Source organism: Diabrotica virgifera, chromosome 6, assembly GCF_917563875.1.
Source record: "Diabrotica virgifera virgifera chromosome 6, PGI_DIABVI_V3a".
NCBI lineage: Eukaryota > Metazoa > Arthropoda > Insecta > Coleoptera > Chrysomelidae > Diabrotica > Diabrotica virgifera.
Genome location: NC_065448.1, coordinates 196760010 through 196779660, shown reverse-complemented (window position 1 = coordinate 196779660; position 19651 = coordinate 196760010). Strand labels below are relative to the sequence as shown.

The following is a 19651-nucleotide window of genomic DNA, read 5'->3' as shown; positions in this document are numbered from 1 at the left end:
TACATAATACTAGGCTATGGTCGCTACCTACATCTGCTGAGTTGAGGCATCTTACGTCGATTATTTTTGATGGATGTATATCTCTGTTGGTTACAACATAATCTATCATAGATCTTTGTCCACGGGTGTTATTGAATGTATATTTGTGTTGGTCTTTGTGGTCAAAAAATGTGTTGTTTATTCTAAGTTCGTTATTTGTGCAGAAGTTTATCATCAGTTCTCCATTTTCGTTTTTAACATTTTCATTGTGTTTTTGCTTAATTCCGGGTATAACTTGGTTACCTATTCGAGCGTTAAAAATCCCCCAGTATTATCATCTTCTCTCTAACTGGATCTACTACTTGTTGTAATTCGTCATAAAAGATTTCCCTTGTTGTTTGAGGCTTGTTATTTTCTGGGCCGTATACTTCGATGATGTTCAGGTCTTCCTTTTCCATTCTAATTTTTGCTGTGACAATTCTTTTTGATATATATCGACACTCTTTGATGTGATTTTGGTATTTTTGATGTATTAGTAATGCTACACCTTCTTTGGCCCTGTTTTCTTTTGCTACTCCACTGTAGATTAGTATATATTCGCCTAATCTTGATTGTACTTTTCCTTTCTTTTTTTGTTTCCTGTAGAGCGCATATATCTATTTGTTTCTTTTTTAATACTTAGGTGATTTCTTGATCTCTAGTGTTGAGTGATCTGATGTTCCATGTGGTAATTCTCATCAATGTTTTTCTTTTGTCCTTATTTCTCGCCATGATCCTCTTTCCGAGGCTTCACTTTGTTTCTTTGAGCAGTATTCGTTTTTCCGATTGGTAGGTTGGTAACCTTGCTAATGAACCCTTCACATTTTATCCGGGCTTGGGAACGCCTGTGGTAACCGCAGAGCTACTCGATCACCCCAGGCAGTGTTTATTCTAACCTCACATACCAAATTGCATGATAAAATTCGAAATTTTAGTTTTTTCAGTATTTGTAGTCAGGATCCTAAATTTTGTCTGTCCCGAGACGCATCTCGGGCCAGCTAATTTTAAGTTTTAGGATCGTGACTACAAATAATGAAAAAACTAAAAGTGCGGTTTTGTCACGAAATTTGGTATGTGGGGCTAGAATAATATTTGGAACATCTTTTTCAATAACTTTTTCCGATATCTCTAACGCGAAGTAAAATATCGAATTGTGGGGTAGCAGTAGGCTTCGTTTAAAATACAAATAAATTTTAGCTGAGTATCTTAGAACAAAAATTTAATGCTTGCTATTATTCGTTGAAGAACGTTTCTTCAATGTTTTTTTATCTTCTAAATAACTTTTTTCATTAATGTTACAATTTGTACTGCTGTACTACTTTTCTTGACAACCAATTGATGAAATATGTTCAGATCACTCATGTTGAATAACTCTCCTATTGGTATTTTTCAGTCATTATACCCATCGAAAGTTAGAAAAACAATAATTTTTGTGGAAATTAGTTTAGAAACATAACAATAAACACGGCTAAATTTAGGATTGTACACTAACCACTCGCGAAGAATTTTTCCCCATCAGCTTTCATTTTATAAAAAATTGCACTTCGCAAATGTCTGGTTTTATTATTATCCAATTGTGTAACACATTCACTAAGTTTATTAATATATTGATTCGGTCGATAATTTATCAGATATTGTTGAAATTACAGATCTAAATGTTTTGGCCAATCCCCTATATCGCTAGGAAAAGAGTTATTGACATTGTCGCTTTCTATAGAAGATGACGGAGATGTACTTGCGACATGTGAAGTGTGGAAAATCAACAGTGGAGTCATCATTTCTCATTTCCTGTTCATAAAATGAAATAATTTTGAAAAATTATTTTGGTATTGCAGTAAAAAAATTTTTTGGTGATATTTCCGGGTCCCATTAATATGCGGGCCCGAGGCAGGTACCTCACGGGCCTAGTGGCAAATTAGGCGCTGATGACTATAACAAGTAAATAAAACTAGGTTTTGTAGGTAAATAAAAATTTATATACCTTCAACATACTCAGAATTTAAGTAATGTAGCTTTAATATTTAAATAATTTTTACCAAAAATTTAGTGTTGCAATATGTATTTTTTGTTTTTATTAGAGTAAAAGTTGCAACAAATACATAAAGAACTTACGAAAAATCTCCAATAAAATTAATAATAAAATCTGTAATCTGTAAAAATAAAAGCGGAAATTCCATCTGGTGAAGATCATCTAGGTCTGAGAAATAACGTGAAATCTACTAAAACCTTATCCCTCTCCCTATCCCAGCTGCTCGAAAATTCAGGATTTCAAAATTTATCGAGTGTTACCGATAAAACTTTCTCACATCAATTATTCTTAGGATTATGAAAGGCACAAGGAGTGTACTCTCTAACACTTCCGTTAAATTTTAAGGGCCTCTAAAATTTTAACGTTCGATAAAAATATATTTTTGTATTCTGTAAATTATGCATCCGATAAAATCATAACCTAAACCGTTAAAACTACCGCTATAAACAGACATTTTGGAGGATGTGAAAACTTGTTCTCTTTTAGCAGTCAGTTAAAGGTTTGATTATTTTTGTTATGTCTATATGATTAGCATTTTGTTATTTATACAGGGTGTCCAGAAACTCTACCAACAAACGAATACAGGAGATTCCTCAGATAATTCTAAGACAATCTAATCCAATTCACCTAGTCCGAAAACGCTTCCTAAGGGAGCTAGAGATATTTGAAGATGGCGTCTGGTAATTAGTCTTTCTTAAATACCTCCGGAACGCTTCTATTTAGAAAAACAAAAATTGGTATAAATGCGTATTTATCTTCCAGAGATAAATCGATTTCATCCATTGCAAATTTCTAGTACAGGTCATAGGCGTCCGTTTTGGGTAGGGCAACGGTTACTTTATCGCATAACTTTTTTGACTTTAACTTTTAAGCATTTTTGACTCTGAATAAGGAACTTGCACATTTTTTATTACATAATAATGTTCAGTTTTGTATAAAAATGAGATTTCCAAAATTTCACGCTTCAAAAACTCATAATAACTTAGAAGTACAAATTTAAAGTCTTCTTTATTTTAAAATAGTTCAAACGACCCGTGACGTCACAGAGTTTAACTATGTGGTTCCGTTTATGGTTATATTTACGTATATTCTTCTTCTTCTTCTTCTTTAGTTTATTGGCCTCCAACTACTTGGGTATTTGCCCAGCTCGTCGTCGGGGAATAAAGGAAAAATATTTATATTCTAATGACATTTATCGTATGTCGTTGTAATAATATATACCAGTTTGTTGAGATTGGAGTTTGATACAGTTTTTGAAGGAAAGAAAAGAAGGTTTACTATTGAAAATAAAACCATTTTGTAAAAGTACAAATTTTTCTATGAATAGTTCAAACGATCAAAAACACTTTTTTCTACGACCGTTTAATAACATTCTCATTATTCGCTATTTTTTCATAGATAATAGCACCCATTACTGTAACCGTGAGTAATAATTCATTACTCACGGGCTGAAGTTACTCACGGGTCATTACTCACGGGCTGAAGTTAGATTCAAGTGACGCATCCCACTTTTAATATTAATCGTATATAAACTGCAAATAAAATTACTTAAAGTTGTTTATTTAATAGAATAACTATTGTAATTTATATCAATAATTAACTTCGAACAATTTTTAAAAGAATTTTAACTGTAACAATGTCAGTATATTTTTTACGTTTACTATATTTTGTTTACTAAAAATGGTGACGTTTATCATTTATTTTAGTGACAGTAACATTAGGTCATTTTGTTTATGTTAATTGGAATTTATAACTAATATTGTGTTAAATATGTTATAACATATTATTTATAGTTATATTATTATATTATATATAGTTAAATGTAAATATACATTATAACTATTGAAATACGTCAACCGACAACAGCCATTTATTAGATTAATTGACAGTAGGTACAAATTTAAGCTTATAATTTTTCGGAAACGAATAGAACTTATATTGACTATTTCTAATTGTATTTTTACAATAAATAATAATTTGGTAATAGCAGGCAACCAATTATTCAGCCACGTACTAGGGGTAAATAGCATTTTGGTATTCTTGTAAATTATTATAATTTAAATCTCGAGTAGTTGATAATTAAATTTTTTACTAATTAAAATAAAAAAAGGTCGTAGAAAAAGTATAGTATTCTACTCGCATGTAATGGCTATTACTCTGATGAATTACGACACCCGCCTTTCATCATCGTGAATAATAGCCATAATTACATGCTCGTTGAATAATATACTATTAACGTCACATAACTGTATTTTTTACTGACGTTTATAATGTCTAATTTAAAATTATATATACAATTGGTGTAGAATGTAAACAAAAAACCCCGTGACCCCGTTTTGGGGTGGCTGGTATAAGTTGAATTTTTAGTCGTCTTTAGGGGCCATACAAAAGACAAACAAAACTTTTTTATCTTTGATACAGGTTCTAAATTATTTTCTGTTGTGATTTATACCATTTTTTTCGAATTTAAAATTCTATGCAAGTTCCCTATTATTAAATTGTGATGTATTCTTGTACTAAAAGGTACTCTTGTTTTAAGTCGATAGGATACACCGTTCTCTAGAAAAATCGATTTGAAAACTTTTCGTTTTTTAAATTTCAAAAAAAAAACTATTTAGAAAAACGAAAACTTGTACATTTAATTATATTCCAGAGATGAATTGATTTAGTTAATTGCGAATTTTTAGTAGCGGCCATAGGCGTCGGTTTTGGGTAGGTCAACGGTTATTTTATCGCATAACCTTTTTGTCTTTAATTTTTAAGCATTTTTGACACCAGATTATTAAATTATGAGGCATTCTAGTAGTAAAAGTTACTCTTGTTTTAAGTAGGTTAAATACACCGTTTTTTTTGAAAAAATCTTTCAAATTCAAAAGACGAAAAATTTTCAAATCGATTTTTTTACAAAACGATGTGCCCTACCGACTTAAATCAAGAGTAACTTTTAGTACTAGCATACCTCACAATTTAATAATTTAAAGTGAGCAATGCTTAAAATTTAAAGACAAAGAAGTTATGCGATAAAATAACCGTTACCCTACCTAAAACAGACGCTTACGACCGGTACTATAAATTCGCAGTGGATGGAATCGTTTTATCTCTGGAAGATAAATATAAGAACCAATTTTTTTCTAACTAGAAGCGTTCTGCAGGTATCTAAGAAAAACTAATTACAAGACGCCATTTTTAAAGAGCTCTAGCTTCCTTAGGAAGCATTTACGGACCAGGTGAATTTAGTTAAATTGTCTTAAAATTACCTGAGGAATCTCCTGTCTTCGTTTGTCGGTAGAGTTTCTGGATACCCTGTATAAAAGGTAACAAAAAGACAATGGATATTTATGATTTATTTGGCGAAGTTGTTGTCGAAGAAATAATAAATAATTATGGAAGGTATAGTACATTCTTTCACGGTTTTTGCTCTAAATTTTAAAAAACCGCTTGGATTGGCATGAAATTTGGCATACGTATAGCTTACATGTCAAAGAAAAAAAAAGATATTGTGCCGATGTGTGCATTTGCCCTGGGGGTGACTTTCAACCCCTCTTGGGGGTGAAAAAATATATGTCCAAAAAAGTCCGGAAATGGGTAAACTGACTAATTTTAAGTAACTTTTCTTCTATAGAGCTTTTTCACCAAGTCAACACTTTTCGAGTTATTTGCGAGTGAATATGTTCATTTTTCAACAAAATAACCACATTTTTAGACAGTTTTTCGCAAATAACTCAAAAAGTAAGTATTTTGTTGAAAGAAACGTTCTTAGCAAAAATATAGCCTATAAAAAAGTAAAAAAAAATGGTGTACGCTTTAGGTCTCTGGATCTCGTAGTACCAGAGTTATAGCCAATGAAAAATAGATTCATATTCACCAAATTTCAAATATAATATTTCGACGTGAAATATCCAAAAAATTAAGCACTTTTTGGGGAAAATCCATTATAACTTTTTTTAAAGTGTTTAAAAATAGCTATTTGTATAACAAGGGAGGAAAGTGCTACTTTTCCTCCCGAGAATGAAGTTTACTGCCCGACGCGTAGCGGAGGGCAGTAATCATTCAAGGGAGGAAAAGGAACTTTACTCCCATGTTATACATATGGTTTTTCCACCTTCCTCAAATTAATTACAAGTCATTTTTTATTTTTACTTAATTTATTTATGTTACTAACCAACAAAATTTATTAAAACTAAAACTAACAAGTATGTACAATATAACTGTCAACTGTCAAATATAAGTCAAATTATTAATGTAAACATTGTTAAATCAAAATAACAATTTACTGTTTTTTACCATTCTGCAAAATACGGAGTGTTTTATAAATAAACGTTAAAATGTATAGATACTGACGTAATAGAAAATAGATAATGTACAGGGCGTCAATAAGTTATATTTCATGAATGAAATACCATGACGTCAGTTTTACTTTTCCTCCCTAGGGAGGAAAAATATTTTCCTCCCTAGGGAGGAAAAGTACAACTTTGCTCCCTACAATCAGGTCCGGAAAAGTATACTTTCGGTAGAGGTAGGAGGAAAAAGATTTATTTCTGTTTTTACAAAAAGTTTCTAGCAATAAATTTAAGCAAGTTACGCTCAAAATAAAATTTGTCCCTTTTGTTTTGGCAAAAAAAAATCGGGAAGACCACCCCCTAATTAGCAAATTAAAATGAAATTAATCGTTACCGCTCCACAAATTATTTTACTTATGTTGTGTTTATATGATCTGTAAGTTTCATCGATTCAAAGTGCTTATTTTTGAAAAAATTTGGTTTCAAAGTAAAATTTTAAAAAATTTTAATTTTGAAAAATATGCTTTTTTTCAAAATAACTTAAAAATTGTTAGAGATACCAAAAATTTTGAAAAATAAAAAAAGTCAGCATTGCTTTTCTGAATATCATTTATTTTTTGTTTTTCTGTTAGACAAAAATTGATTAAGATTTGGTGTTTCTAAATTTGCACACATTCGTGATCAGTGACTCGTTCAACCCCTTTTAACTACAGCCCTTTCAATAATAAGGACTTTGAACCGATGAAACTTACAGATCATATAAACAATACATACACGAGTCAAGAAACTTGTGAAGTCGTAACGATTAAGTCCATTTAAGATACTAATTAGGGGATGATTTTCTAGATTTTTCTACCAAAACAAAAAGAGACTAACTTTATTTTGAGCGTAACTTGTTTACTTTTGACGTTAGAAATTTTTTTTATAAAACAAAAATGAAGCTTTTTTTAAACACTAAATAAGTTTTAATGAGTTTTCCCTGAAATGTGCTTCATTTTTGGTTATTTCACGTTAAAGGATTCCATTTGGAATTTGACGAATATGAACCCATTTTTCATTAGCTATACCTCTGCTTCTACTAGGTATAGAGACGTGATATATACACCATTTTTTTTTAGTTTTTTACAGGCTATATTTTTGCTAAGAATGTTTTTTCGACAAAACTATTCGGCTTACTATTTGAGTTATCTGCGAAAAACCGTCTAAAAGCGTGTTTATTTTGTTAAAAAATGAACATATTCACTGCCAAATAACTCAAAAAGTATTGACTTAGTGAAAAAATTCTATAGAACAAAAGTTACTTAAAATTAGCCAGTTTATCTATTTCCTGACTTACTTTGGACGAATATTTTTTCACCCCCAAGAGGGGGTGAAAACCACCCCCAGGGCAAAAGCACATATCGGTACAATATCACCTTTTTTCTTTTACTTGTTAGCTATGTGTATGCCAAATTTTATGTCAATCGAAGCGGTTCTTTAAAATTTAGAGGTTTTGCAATATTTTACCGTTAAAGAACGGACTAGCAAGTCTACGCTTCCTTTACAATCGAGATACTACACCTATAACAAAATTAAAATTTTAGAGAATTAGTAAAAAAATTATTTTGTTGAATTTCGTGGAAAAGTCTAAATCAACACCCAACAAATTTCATTTTACGTAAAAATCTTTTTCCTAACAATAATGCAGAACCTATCATGGGTAATTAGTACGTTCTTTAAAGGTAAAATATTGAAAAACCTCTCAATTTTAAATAACCGCTTGGATTGACATGAAATTTGGCATGCACATAGCTAACAAGTCAAAGAAAAAAAGTGATATTGTGCCGATGCGTGCTTTTGCTCTAGGGGGAGTTTCACCCTCTATTGCAGGTGAAAAATATATGTTCGAAGTAAGTCCGGAAATGGATAAAATGACTAATTCTAAGTAACTTTTGTTTTATAAAGTTTTTTCACCAAGTTAATACTTTTCGAGTTTGCGAGTGAATATGTTAATTTTTCTACAAAATAACCACGTTTTCAGACGGTTTTTCGCAAATAACCCAAAAAGTAAGTATTTGGTCGAAAAAAAATTCCCATCAAAAATATAGCACGTAAAAAAGTGAAAAACATGGTGTATATATTAGGTAACTATATCTAGTAGAAGCAGAGTTTATAGCTAATGAAAAATAGGTTCATATTCGACAAATTCCAAATCGGATATTTTAACGTGTCATAAAAACGGAGCACTTTTTTGGGGAAAACTCACTTTAACTTTTTTAAATTGTTTAAATAATGCTTATTTTTTTTTAGCATCAAAAGTCAACAAGTTAAGCTCAAAATAAAGTTGGTCCCTTTTTTTTAGTAAGAAATCGGGAAAATCACCCCCTAATTAGCATTTCAAATGAAGTTAATTGTTACCACTTCACAAGTTTTTTACTCTCGTATATATTGATCATATGATCTGTCAGTTTCATCGGTTCAAAATCCTTATGTTTGAAAGAGCTGTAGTTAAAAGGGCTTGAACGAGTCACTTATCACGAGTGTATGCAAATTTGGAAACACCGAATCTTAACCAAAACAAAAAAAAAAATACAAAATATTCAGAAAAGTAAAGCTGACTTTTTTTATTGTTTAAAATTTTTGGTATCTCTAACAATTTTTAAGTTATTTTGAAAATACATTTTTTTCAAAATCAAAATTTTTAAAAAATTTTACTTTAAAACCAAATTTTTTCAAAAATAAGTACTTTCAATCGATAAAACTTACAGATCATATAAACACAACATAAGTAAAGTAACTTGTGAAGCGGTAGCGATTAATTTCATTTAAGTTGCTAATTGGGGGGTGATCTTCCTGATTTTTTTTTGCCAAAACAAAAGGGACCAACTTTATTTGAGCGTAACTTGCTTACATTTGATGCTAGAAATTTTTTTTATAAAAACAGAAATAAAGCTTTTTTTAAACACTTTAAAAAAGTTGAAATGTGTTTTCCCCAAGAATGCTTCATTATTTGGATATTTCACATTGAATTATTCTATTTGGAATTTTTAGAATATGAACCTATTTTTCATTAGCTATATCTCTGTTTTTGCTAAGTATAGAGACCTCAGTTATACACCGTTTTTTTCACTTTTTTATAGGCTATAGTTTTACTAAGAATATTTTTTTCGACAAAATGCTCACTCCCAGGGCCAAAGCAGACATCGGCACTATATCACTTTTTTTCTTTGACATGGTAGCTATGCGTGCGCCAAATTTCATGTCAATCCAAGCGGTTCTTTAAAATTTACAGCAAAAACCGTGAAAGAATGTACTAAATATTAGTCCTTAAACAGTCCTTAGGTATATTGATGGAGATACGTGGATGATATGCTAGTATGCTTTACTAAAGTTGATAATAAACGCAGCGTTCCGCCTCTGGAGATTTTTCTTAATTACGTCATGATCTACTTATTTCCAAATTTTGGTGCAATATATCGATCACGAACGTCACAAAAAAAATAAATACTGCGATTTTGACCCCTTATAACTACCCTCGCTCCCCGCTCAGGTGTTCGTCCCTGTGGGAAAGTCATGTTCACGACTTACTCAACATATCCCCGCATAATCTGTCTATATTACTTATCACGAGCAAAATACGCTTCTATTTCTCCGACTATAACCTATTGTGTTTCAAAAAATTATATCAATCAAAACATATTTTTTGATACGTGATAAACTGTTTTAAAAGCGGACTGCATTGAAATATAGTAGTGGATACATCAACCGCGCAGTAAATTTACATAATCATATTACTCTGGGCTAATTAGCAAAATTCATGGAAAAGTTATTTACCAGCAATTTTATTGCTGGAATTGAATTATAAGATCCTATGTATTAATAATATAGGTATGCAAAGTCCGCAGATAGTGTGCTACTTCTTTTATAAAGAAAATGGCGCCGACAAATCGTATTTTTTTCAATTATTGCTCTATAACTCCGAAGATTTTAACTTTACAACAAAAACACCCAAATAAAAATTCACCGCAATTAAATTCTGCATAGAGATCTGTTTTTCCCGATTTGCTACGACGAAAATTTTCCTCGGAAAACGCGGGTTTTCCTAACAAAAACTCTAATTTTCAAATAAAATTTTAGGTAAGAAATTATTAGTCAGTAATTAAATAACTTAGTGACATCAAAGCTTTCTTCGTATAGATTGTAATTCCAGAAGCCGGTGAAAATTAAACGAATATTTTAGCAACAATTCAATTGTTAATTAACAATTTATGATCGCAATAATAACCAAAATAATCATGATACATTGATCAAACTTATGAAGATTATAAAGATGAGATGCTTATTTAATATTTTTTCGACAAAATATAAATTTTTCGTTTTTTTGCATAATCTTTAAATAAAAAAAATAATACGCTGGTCTAATTAGTAAAGTACAAAGAAAGGTTATTTACCAGCAATTTTATTGCTGGAATCGAATATTATGATCCTATATATTAATAATATAGGTATGCAAAGTCCGCAGATAGTGTGCTACTTTTTTTATTAACAAAATGGTGCCCCCAATTCGTGTTTTTTTTTTCAATTATTGGTCTATAACTCCGAAGATGTTAACTTTACCCCAAAAATACTCAAATAAAAATTCATTCCAATTTAATTCTACATAGAGGCATGTTTTTCCCGATTTGCTCCGACGAAAATTTTTCTCGGAAAATCTGGGGTTTCCCAACAAAATCTCGAATTAAATAACTTTATGAAATAAAAGTTTTCTTGGTATAGATTATAACTGCAAAAGCCGGTGTAAATTAAACGAACATTTTAGCAACAATTCAATTGTTAACTAACAATTTACAGTCGCAATAACAACCAAAATAATCATGAGACATTGATCAAACTTAAAGATTAAACTGAGAAAGATTATAAAGATGTGATGCCAATTTAATGTTTTGTTGACAAAATATAAATTTTTCATTTTTTTGCATAATCTTTAAATGTTAAAAAAATAGTTATAAACAAATTAACATTTCTCAGAAATTGTCTATTATACTTTAATTAAAAAAAAAAACTTAAAATGCGTATTTCAAAGGTCTTGAAAATGAATGCTTTAAAAATTTTTTCCAACCATTTGCAAAAAAGTTATGACACAGCAAAGCAAATATACGATTGTTTCGTTGTTTATAATTTGTTTTAATTGTTTCAAAGCTTAAAATTGAGTCTGTGGTATAATCTAATTACTCACAAAGAATATCAAATAATATATAGTTCAACGATTATATTTTAATCAAAGATTAAAAATACTTTTTTTGTAATTTTTAGCGCGAAAGTAGGCTTGATACAGAGCCGGAGCTAAAATGTTCACTCGAAGCGACTGACACGCAGCATACATATACTATAATTTTATTTATTAAGTGTACGTCGCGCGGGCGGTCGTCGCTTCGAGTGAAAATTTTAGCTACAGTACTGTATTAGTCTACTTTCGCGCGTGTAAATTACAAAAAAATATATTTATAATCTTTAATTAAAATATAACCATTAAACTAATAATCGATATTTTTTGTAAATAATTAGCTTGGACTTTAAACTCACTTTTACGCTTTGAAAGAATTAAAAAAATATATAAACAACGTAGTAATCGTATGTTTACTTTGCTGTTTCATAACTTTTTTGCAAATGGTTACAAAAAAAGTTTTAAAGCATTCATTTTCAAGATATTTGAAATACGCATTTTATCTATTTTTTAAAATTAGAATATAATAAAAACTCTTTTTTTAACATTTAAAGATTATGCAAAAAGAATAAAAAATTTATATTTTATCGACAAAATGTTAAATACGCATCTCATCTTTATAAGATTTCAAAGTTTGATCAGTGTTTAATCATTATTTTGGTTATTATTGCGACCGTAAATTATTAATTAACAATTGAATTGTTGCTAAAATATTCGTTCAATTTTCACTAGTTTTGGAACTATAATCTAAACCAAGAAGGCTTTTAAGTTACCAAATTATTTAATTATTGGTAGATAATTACTTACCTAAATCTTTATTTGAAAATTAAAGATTTTGTTGGGAAAACCCGCATTTTCCGAGGAAAATTTTCGTCGGAGCAGATCGGGAAAAACATATCGCTATGCAGAATTTAATTGCGGTGAATTTTTATTTGAGTGTTTTTGTTGTAAAGTTAAAATCTTCGGAGTTATAGAGGAATAATTGAAAAAAACACGATTTTCGGGCGCTATTTTGTTTATAAAAAAAGTAGCACACTATCTGCGGACTTTGCATACCTATATTATTAATATGTATAATCATAAGCTTCGATTCCAGCAATAAAATTGCTGGTAAATAACTTTTCCCAAAAATGGCCTATTCTCCGATAATCAGCCCAGACTATATATCAAGATTAGAGACGCTTGGTAGTGGTAGCAAAACTACGGTTAGTAGCGCTGCCAATCACAAAGTTATTTGGCATAAGTGGCAAGATCATTCAAACATATTTCAAGTTAAATCCAAAGTAATTACCTTGCGTAAGTGAACTTTCCAGCAGTTGTGAAGCAAAATCTTTCACCGTCTCACAGAGACGTTTAGCGGAATTCAAGATAACGGAAGTTTCGTCAGATTGGAGAATATTCTGCAGATGGGTGACTAGTGAGTCTTCGTACTGGCTAATTTGGCTGTGTAATTGACCTTCGGGTATACCAGGGGTTAAGGATAGTTTAGGCATTGCGATTGTTCTCTCAAAAGCCATGATGCTCCACCTGAAAATTAATTAAATTTTATTAAAAAAATAGAAAAAAAAAATAAAAAAAAATTAAATTAAAAGTAAAAAAAATAGTATAGTTAAGGTAAGCCTTTTTTGTCACATTGAAATATCTCATGGTGCTTGTGCTCACCATTAAAAAAAAATGATTACCTCCCTCATGAGACTTTTTTTATTCAACTATTGAAGTCGAATCAGGTAACTTAAATTTTCGTAAATATAGAGGTTTCCAAACTTTAGTGCATCCGACAAATGAAGTGCCCTTCAAAATTTGTCGGACAACATTACTATAGTAAATAATTTACTAGTATTATAAGTATTTTTATCAAACAATCCTGCAAAAAAATCTTCATTTATGGCTTCTCCTGCCCTCCTCCTCCCATAGGGGATCATAAAAATAGTCATAAAATTTATACCCTTACAGCTGATTGTGCAGGATACTTTGAAAAAAAAATATAGAGAGGATATAAATTATGGAATAAATTCATTTTCTCTAAAATGGACGACTTTGGAGAAAAATTCTGAAACAGGTTGATTTTTATTTTTAAATAACAATTGTTTGGCATATATTTCATACTAGTGACGTCATCCATATGAGCGTGATGACGTATTTAATGAATTTTAAATGGGAATAGGGGTCGTATCGCCTTATTTTAAAGGGTGTTCAATTCTCTATTCAGTAATACAAACGATAATATCATTAATTATATAGGGTGACCAAAAAATAATTTTTAAATTAAATTAATTGACGCAAAAAGAAAAATGTATGTAATTTATTTAACTCAAAATACATTGTACGGCTGTCAGTAAATAGAAAAAGTGTTTATTTCACAAATAAACATTTCTTTTCGCTTAAATTAAATCACAAACAGCCTCCCACCTACCTCTTGGCAGTTTGAACATTTAATTTAAGCGAAAAGCAATGTTCATTTGCCAAATAAACAATGTTTTTCTATTTTCTGACGGCGATAGAATTTATTTTAAGTTAAATAAATTGCATACATTCTTCTTTTTTCGTCAATTAATCTAATTCAAAAATTATTATTTTGGTTATCCTATATAAATAATGGTATTAATGTTTATATTACTGTATAGAGAATTGAACACCCTTTCAAATGAGGTGACACACGACCCCTATTCCCATTTAAAAAAATCATCCATTACGTCACCACGCTCAGATGGATGACGTCACTAGTGTGAAATATATTCCAAAAAATTGTAATTTGAAAATAAAAATCGACCTGTTTTGTGATTTTTCTCTAAGGTCTTCCATTTTAGAGAAAATGAATTTATTCCATAATTTAGATCCTCTCTGTATAATAGGCCAGGGTAATAAGACAAAATATACCCTGTTCGTGACACTTCAGCAGCCAGGGTACTGAAGCGTTTTTTCGACAAGTAATACTTATAGGAACAAATTGTAACTATTTTCTGCGTAGGATCTGGCGGCCATTTTTATTTATAAACAATTAGCTGTCAAAAAATGGCATTTTTCCATTTTTTTCAAATCAATGGAAAACAGTGAAAGTTATGATTTTTTTAGTACAAATATCTTTGAGATTATGGAAAAAGCTTTAAAATTACATATTACAAAGTTTGATATACTCATTTATTGTTAATATAATTGCGAAAAAAGTCGGAATTGCAAAAAAAAATATTTTCGCAATAACTGTTGTAAGAATTAGTGAACAGGTTTGAAATTTTTGTCAAATGAGGGTTCTTTGGTGCTTAATATGTGATAAAAATTTCAAAGCGGTTCATTCAATTGTTTAAATTTTATTCGAATTGTTTATCTCAGAGAGCATTTTTTTTGCAATAACATAAGTCAGAAAAAAAATGACGTTAGAACCATTCCACAGGTGTCAAATGGAAGAGCATGAGCTATGTTTTCAACTTGGTTTAAAAAAAAGCGAATAAAAATGCATTTATTAGTAATAAATAATTATGCAAAAGTATCATAAATTTTTCCTTATAAACTTTTTGGATAACTTTTTCCAAAAAAATTAACTTTTTTACCCTGTTTTAAGTGCACAACTAAAAAGTAATGTTATTTATATCATAATTGATAAAAAATTGTGATAAATATATATAATTTCTTGTATAAAAAAATAAAAAGTTTATAAGGAAAGATTTACGATACTTTTGCATAATTATCTATTACTAATAAATGCATTTTTTATTCGTTTGTTTTAAAACAAGTTGAAAATATAACTCATGCTCTTTCATTTGACACCTGTGGAATGGTTCTTATAACGTCATGTTTTTCTGACTTATGTTATTGCTAAAAAAGCTCTCTGGGATAAACAATTTGAATAAAATTTAAACAATTGAATGAATCGCTTTGAAATTTTTATCACACATTAAGCACCAAAGAACCCTTATATGACAAACATTTCAAAGCTGTACACCAATTTTTACAATAGATATTGCGAAATTAATTTTTTTTGCAATTCCGTCCTTTTTTCGCAATTATATTAACAATAAATGAGTATATCAAACTTTGTAATACGTCATTTTAAAGCTTTTTCCATAATCTCAAAGATATTTGTGCCAAAAAAAACCGTAAGTTTCACTGTTTTCCATTGATTTGAAAAAAAGGGAAAAATGCCATTTTTTGACACTTAATTGTTTATAAATAAAAATGGCCGAAAGATCCTACGCAGGAAATAGTTACAATTTGCTCTTAGAGGTATTACCTGTCGAAAAAACGCTTCAGTACCCTGGCTGCTCGAGTGTCATGGGAAAAACCTTATTACCCTGGACTATAAGGCGGACTGAAAAGTTCGTAGGCTAAGATAGAAAAAATTTTTTTTGATAAAATTTGATTTTATTATTCAATATAGTTACCTTCTAGGGTGATACAATGATTATGGCGGTCATACAACTTTTCAATACCATTTTTATAATAAAATTTGTCATTAGCCTCAAAATAAGCGTCAGTTTCGGCGATTGACTCTTCGGTGGTGCTAAATTTTTATCTAGCGAGCATTCTATTGTGTTCAGCTAACAGATAGTAGTCGCCGAGAGCCATATCTGGCGAATACGGTGGCTGAGGAGGCAATTCGAAAAGCAATTCATGAAATTTTGCCATCATTTTCATTAATTTGTTAAACGGTGCGTTGCCTTGATGAAACAACACTTTATTTTTTTTTTCAAATGGGGCCATTTTTACACTATTTTGTCCTTCGAACGCCCCAATAATGCAATGTACTAGTCACTGTTAATGGTGTTTTCCTTTTCAAGGTAGTCGATGAATATTATACCATGCGCATCCCAAAAGACTGATGCCGTAACCTTGCCAGCCGACTGTTGCATCTTTCCACGCTTTGGAGTCGGTTCATTACGTGCCGTCGACCCGACAGACTGTCGATTGGACTCCGGTGTGAATTGATGGAGCCATGTTGCATCCAATGTAATATGTCGACGCAAAAATTCGGTTTACTACGATTGAATAGCTTCAAATACTTCTTAGAAACACCAATTAGTTGTTGTTTTTGATCGATGGTGAGCTCTCGCGGCCCCAAATATTCATGCACAATATATCCAGACTGTTCCTTTCATATCTTCACAGTCTCAGCTTTCTCGAACAACTACACTTTATGGTCAACCAAGATTATTTTGTGGACTTTTTGATGTTTTCATCGTTAACAGCCTCTTTGGGGTGTCCACTGCATGCATCGTCCTCGTACGAAATTCCTTTTTATCCATTTTTTTAAACTAACATAAGTTGCTTCATTTAAAATGCTATATCTTATAAAGTAATAGTTCGACAGCTGTCAAATTTATAAACGCATCTATTGAAGGTTAGGGTTGACTAAAAATTATATGGATTTAATACCAGTAGCGCCATCTACGTGTCAGCCTATGAACTTTTCAGCCCGCCGATTATACAGGGTGTCCCGAAAAGATTGGTCATAAATTATACCACAAATTCTGGGGTTAAAAATATGTTGATTGAACCTAACTTACCTTAGTACAAATGTGCACATAAAAAAGTTATAGCCATTTAAAGTTGAAAAATGAAAATCAATTTTTTTCAATAATTCGAAAATCATTAGAGATTTTTTATTGAAAATTGACGTGTGGCAGTCTTATGGCAGGAACATCTTAACCAAAAAATATAGTGAAATTTGTTCACCCCATAAACATTTTATGGGGGTTTTGTTCCATTAAACCCCTATGAAATTTTCCTGTATGTTCGTATTAAATTATTATTAAAGTAATATTAGTTAAAAGCAGCGTTTTTAAAACTTTTTTGCCACGTAGCACTTTCTCGAAAAGCCAGTTTTTATCGAGATATTTTGAATCTTTGTCAAATCCACCACCTATTTGTATATGGTTAAGTACGAATATAGAGACCTGGTAATAATATGAAAAATCTATAATTTACATTTTTATAATATAAAAATATACTGAGGCAAAAAAGTTTTAAAAACACTGTGTTTAACTAATCGTACCCCAATAAAAGTTTAATTGGAACGTACACAAACATTTGGGGGTTTAAAGGAACGAAACCCCATACAATTTTTATGAAATCATATTAACAAAGAAGCCGCATCTCGATAAAAACTGGTTTATCGAAAAAAGACTAAAAGGAAAAAAGTTTTAAAAATATCGTGTCTAACTATTGGTACCACAATAATAATTTAATTGGAACGTACACAAAAGTTTGGGAGGGGTTTAAGGGAACAAAACCCCATAAAATTTTTATGGGGTGCACAAATTTCACTATAATTTTTTGTTAAGATGCTCCTGCCATAAAAATCTCTAATAGTATTCGAAACATTGGAAAAAATTGATTTTCATTTTCTAACTTTAAAGGGCTATAACTCTTTTTGTGTGCACATTTGTACTAAGGTAAGTAAGGTTAAATCAACATATTTTTGACCGCAGAATCTATGGTATAATTTATGACCAATCTTTTCGGGACACCCTGTAATAAACTGGTAATATTTGCCGACAAAATTTTAAGGGTGCTCCAGTTGTCGGACGCACCAAAGTTTAGAAACCTCTATATTTACGAAATGCGTCCCTCCCGAAAATTTTGTCTCTCACTCAAGTGGTTAGCGTAAAAAGGTGCCATCGACTTTGATGGCTATGAGCGAAAACAATTTAATACTATCGTTTTCTGTCCTTTTCACTCTAGTTTCAAAGTACCCCGCACAAACCTTATAGAAATTAATTGTCCCAGTGGATTTAGTTCATACTTTGGGAAAATACTCTTTGAAGCGTCCTGATAAAAAGTTCTCATGGGCACATCTAAATTGTATGGAGGATTTTCAATTCCCTGAGTTACTGGTTATCTGGCAACATGTAGAAGTTTGGATTAAATAAAAGTACTAGTAGTCTAGAATTTTTTCCTGGCTATCAGTACCTGGTGCCTAAGGCACGTCATGCTTTAGAGATTCGAGAGCTTTCGGTACTTAATTAATGTAAACTGATTACTCACAGGTTCTTGGGGCTGCTGAACATGAAAACGCCATCAGATCCGACCCAAGGAGCACCTGATGCCTAAGGCAGGTCTTCTTCTGGAGTTTCGACAGGTTTCGGTATTAAATTGATGCAGATAGGTATTACTTATGGGTTTTTGGGGCTGCTAAACACAAATTCGCCATCAGAATAGACACCGGGGTACCTGGTGCCTAAGGGATTGTTTATATGCGGGCGGTTTGCCAAAGTCAACTGCGCGGTTTACCTGTTTCCCCCCTATTTTTCTTGGTGTTAGTGTGAAACTTCAAAGGCGGCATTAGGGTGAGATCAAGTAAAACAGGTAAATCGCGCAGTCGACGTTGGCAAACCGCCCGCATATTAACAAGCCCTAAAAGGCACGTCATCTTCTGGGGTTTCGGGAGTTTTCGGTACTAAATTAATGCGAACGGATTACTATTGGGTTTTTAGGGTTGCTGAACACGAATATGACTTAGTAAAAGAATCTGGAGTATCTCTAGTGACCACGATGAATAACACTATCAAAATAAAATAATAAATTGATCTTCAAATAAATGAAGGAAAAACATTGTCAGATATAATTTGAGTTTATATTGGTATAAATAATTAAAACAATTGAATAGCACAATATTCGCGGGTCGGATCTGATAGTGTATGTATGTTTAGCAACCCCAAAAACCTAAGAGTAGTCCATTTGATTCAGCAGAGATACAGAACAGCAAGAGATACTAAGAAGATGGACAGAACATTTTACGGAAAAGCTTGAAGGAGATGGGAGTGAGACGAACCCTGATATACCATTAGACCAAGCAGACAACAGAGAAAAGAGTCCACCAACAATAGCCGAGATTAGAACAGCAGTAGACAAATTAAAGAACAATAAATCACCGGGATCAGATCAAGTAGCATCGGAATTACTGAAGGAAGGAGGAGACGCACTACAGAAAACAATACATGTATTGATAACAAAGATATGGTCAAATAAACAGCTACCAGCGGAGTGGAATAGTGGTATTATTGTACCATTACATAAAAAAGGGAATCAGTTAGAATGTGGAAACTACCGTGGAATCACACTGCTGAATGCAGCATACAAAATAATGTCCAACGTCATTTATGAAAGACTTAGACCACACGCTGAAAA

The 19651-nt window shown here is 31.2% G+C and overlaps 1 protein-coding gene across 1 annotated transcript in view; it reads right to left on the bottom strand.

Annotated features, from left to right (window-relative positions):
• Positions 1–19651, bottom strand: part of LOC126886270 (diacylglycerol kinase eta) — a 144577-nt gene that overhangs the window by 112275 nt on the left and 12651 nt on the right. Inside the window, exon 3 of the mRNA XM_050653140.1 lies at positions 12822–13057. Coding sequence (XP_050509097.1) covers positions 12822–13057 — 236 coding nt within the window. The remainder of the gene's footprint in view (positions 1–12821; positions 13058–19651) is intronic.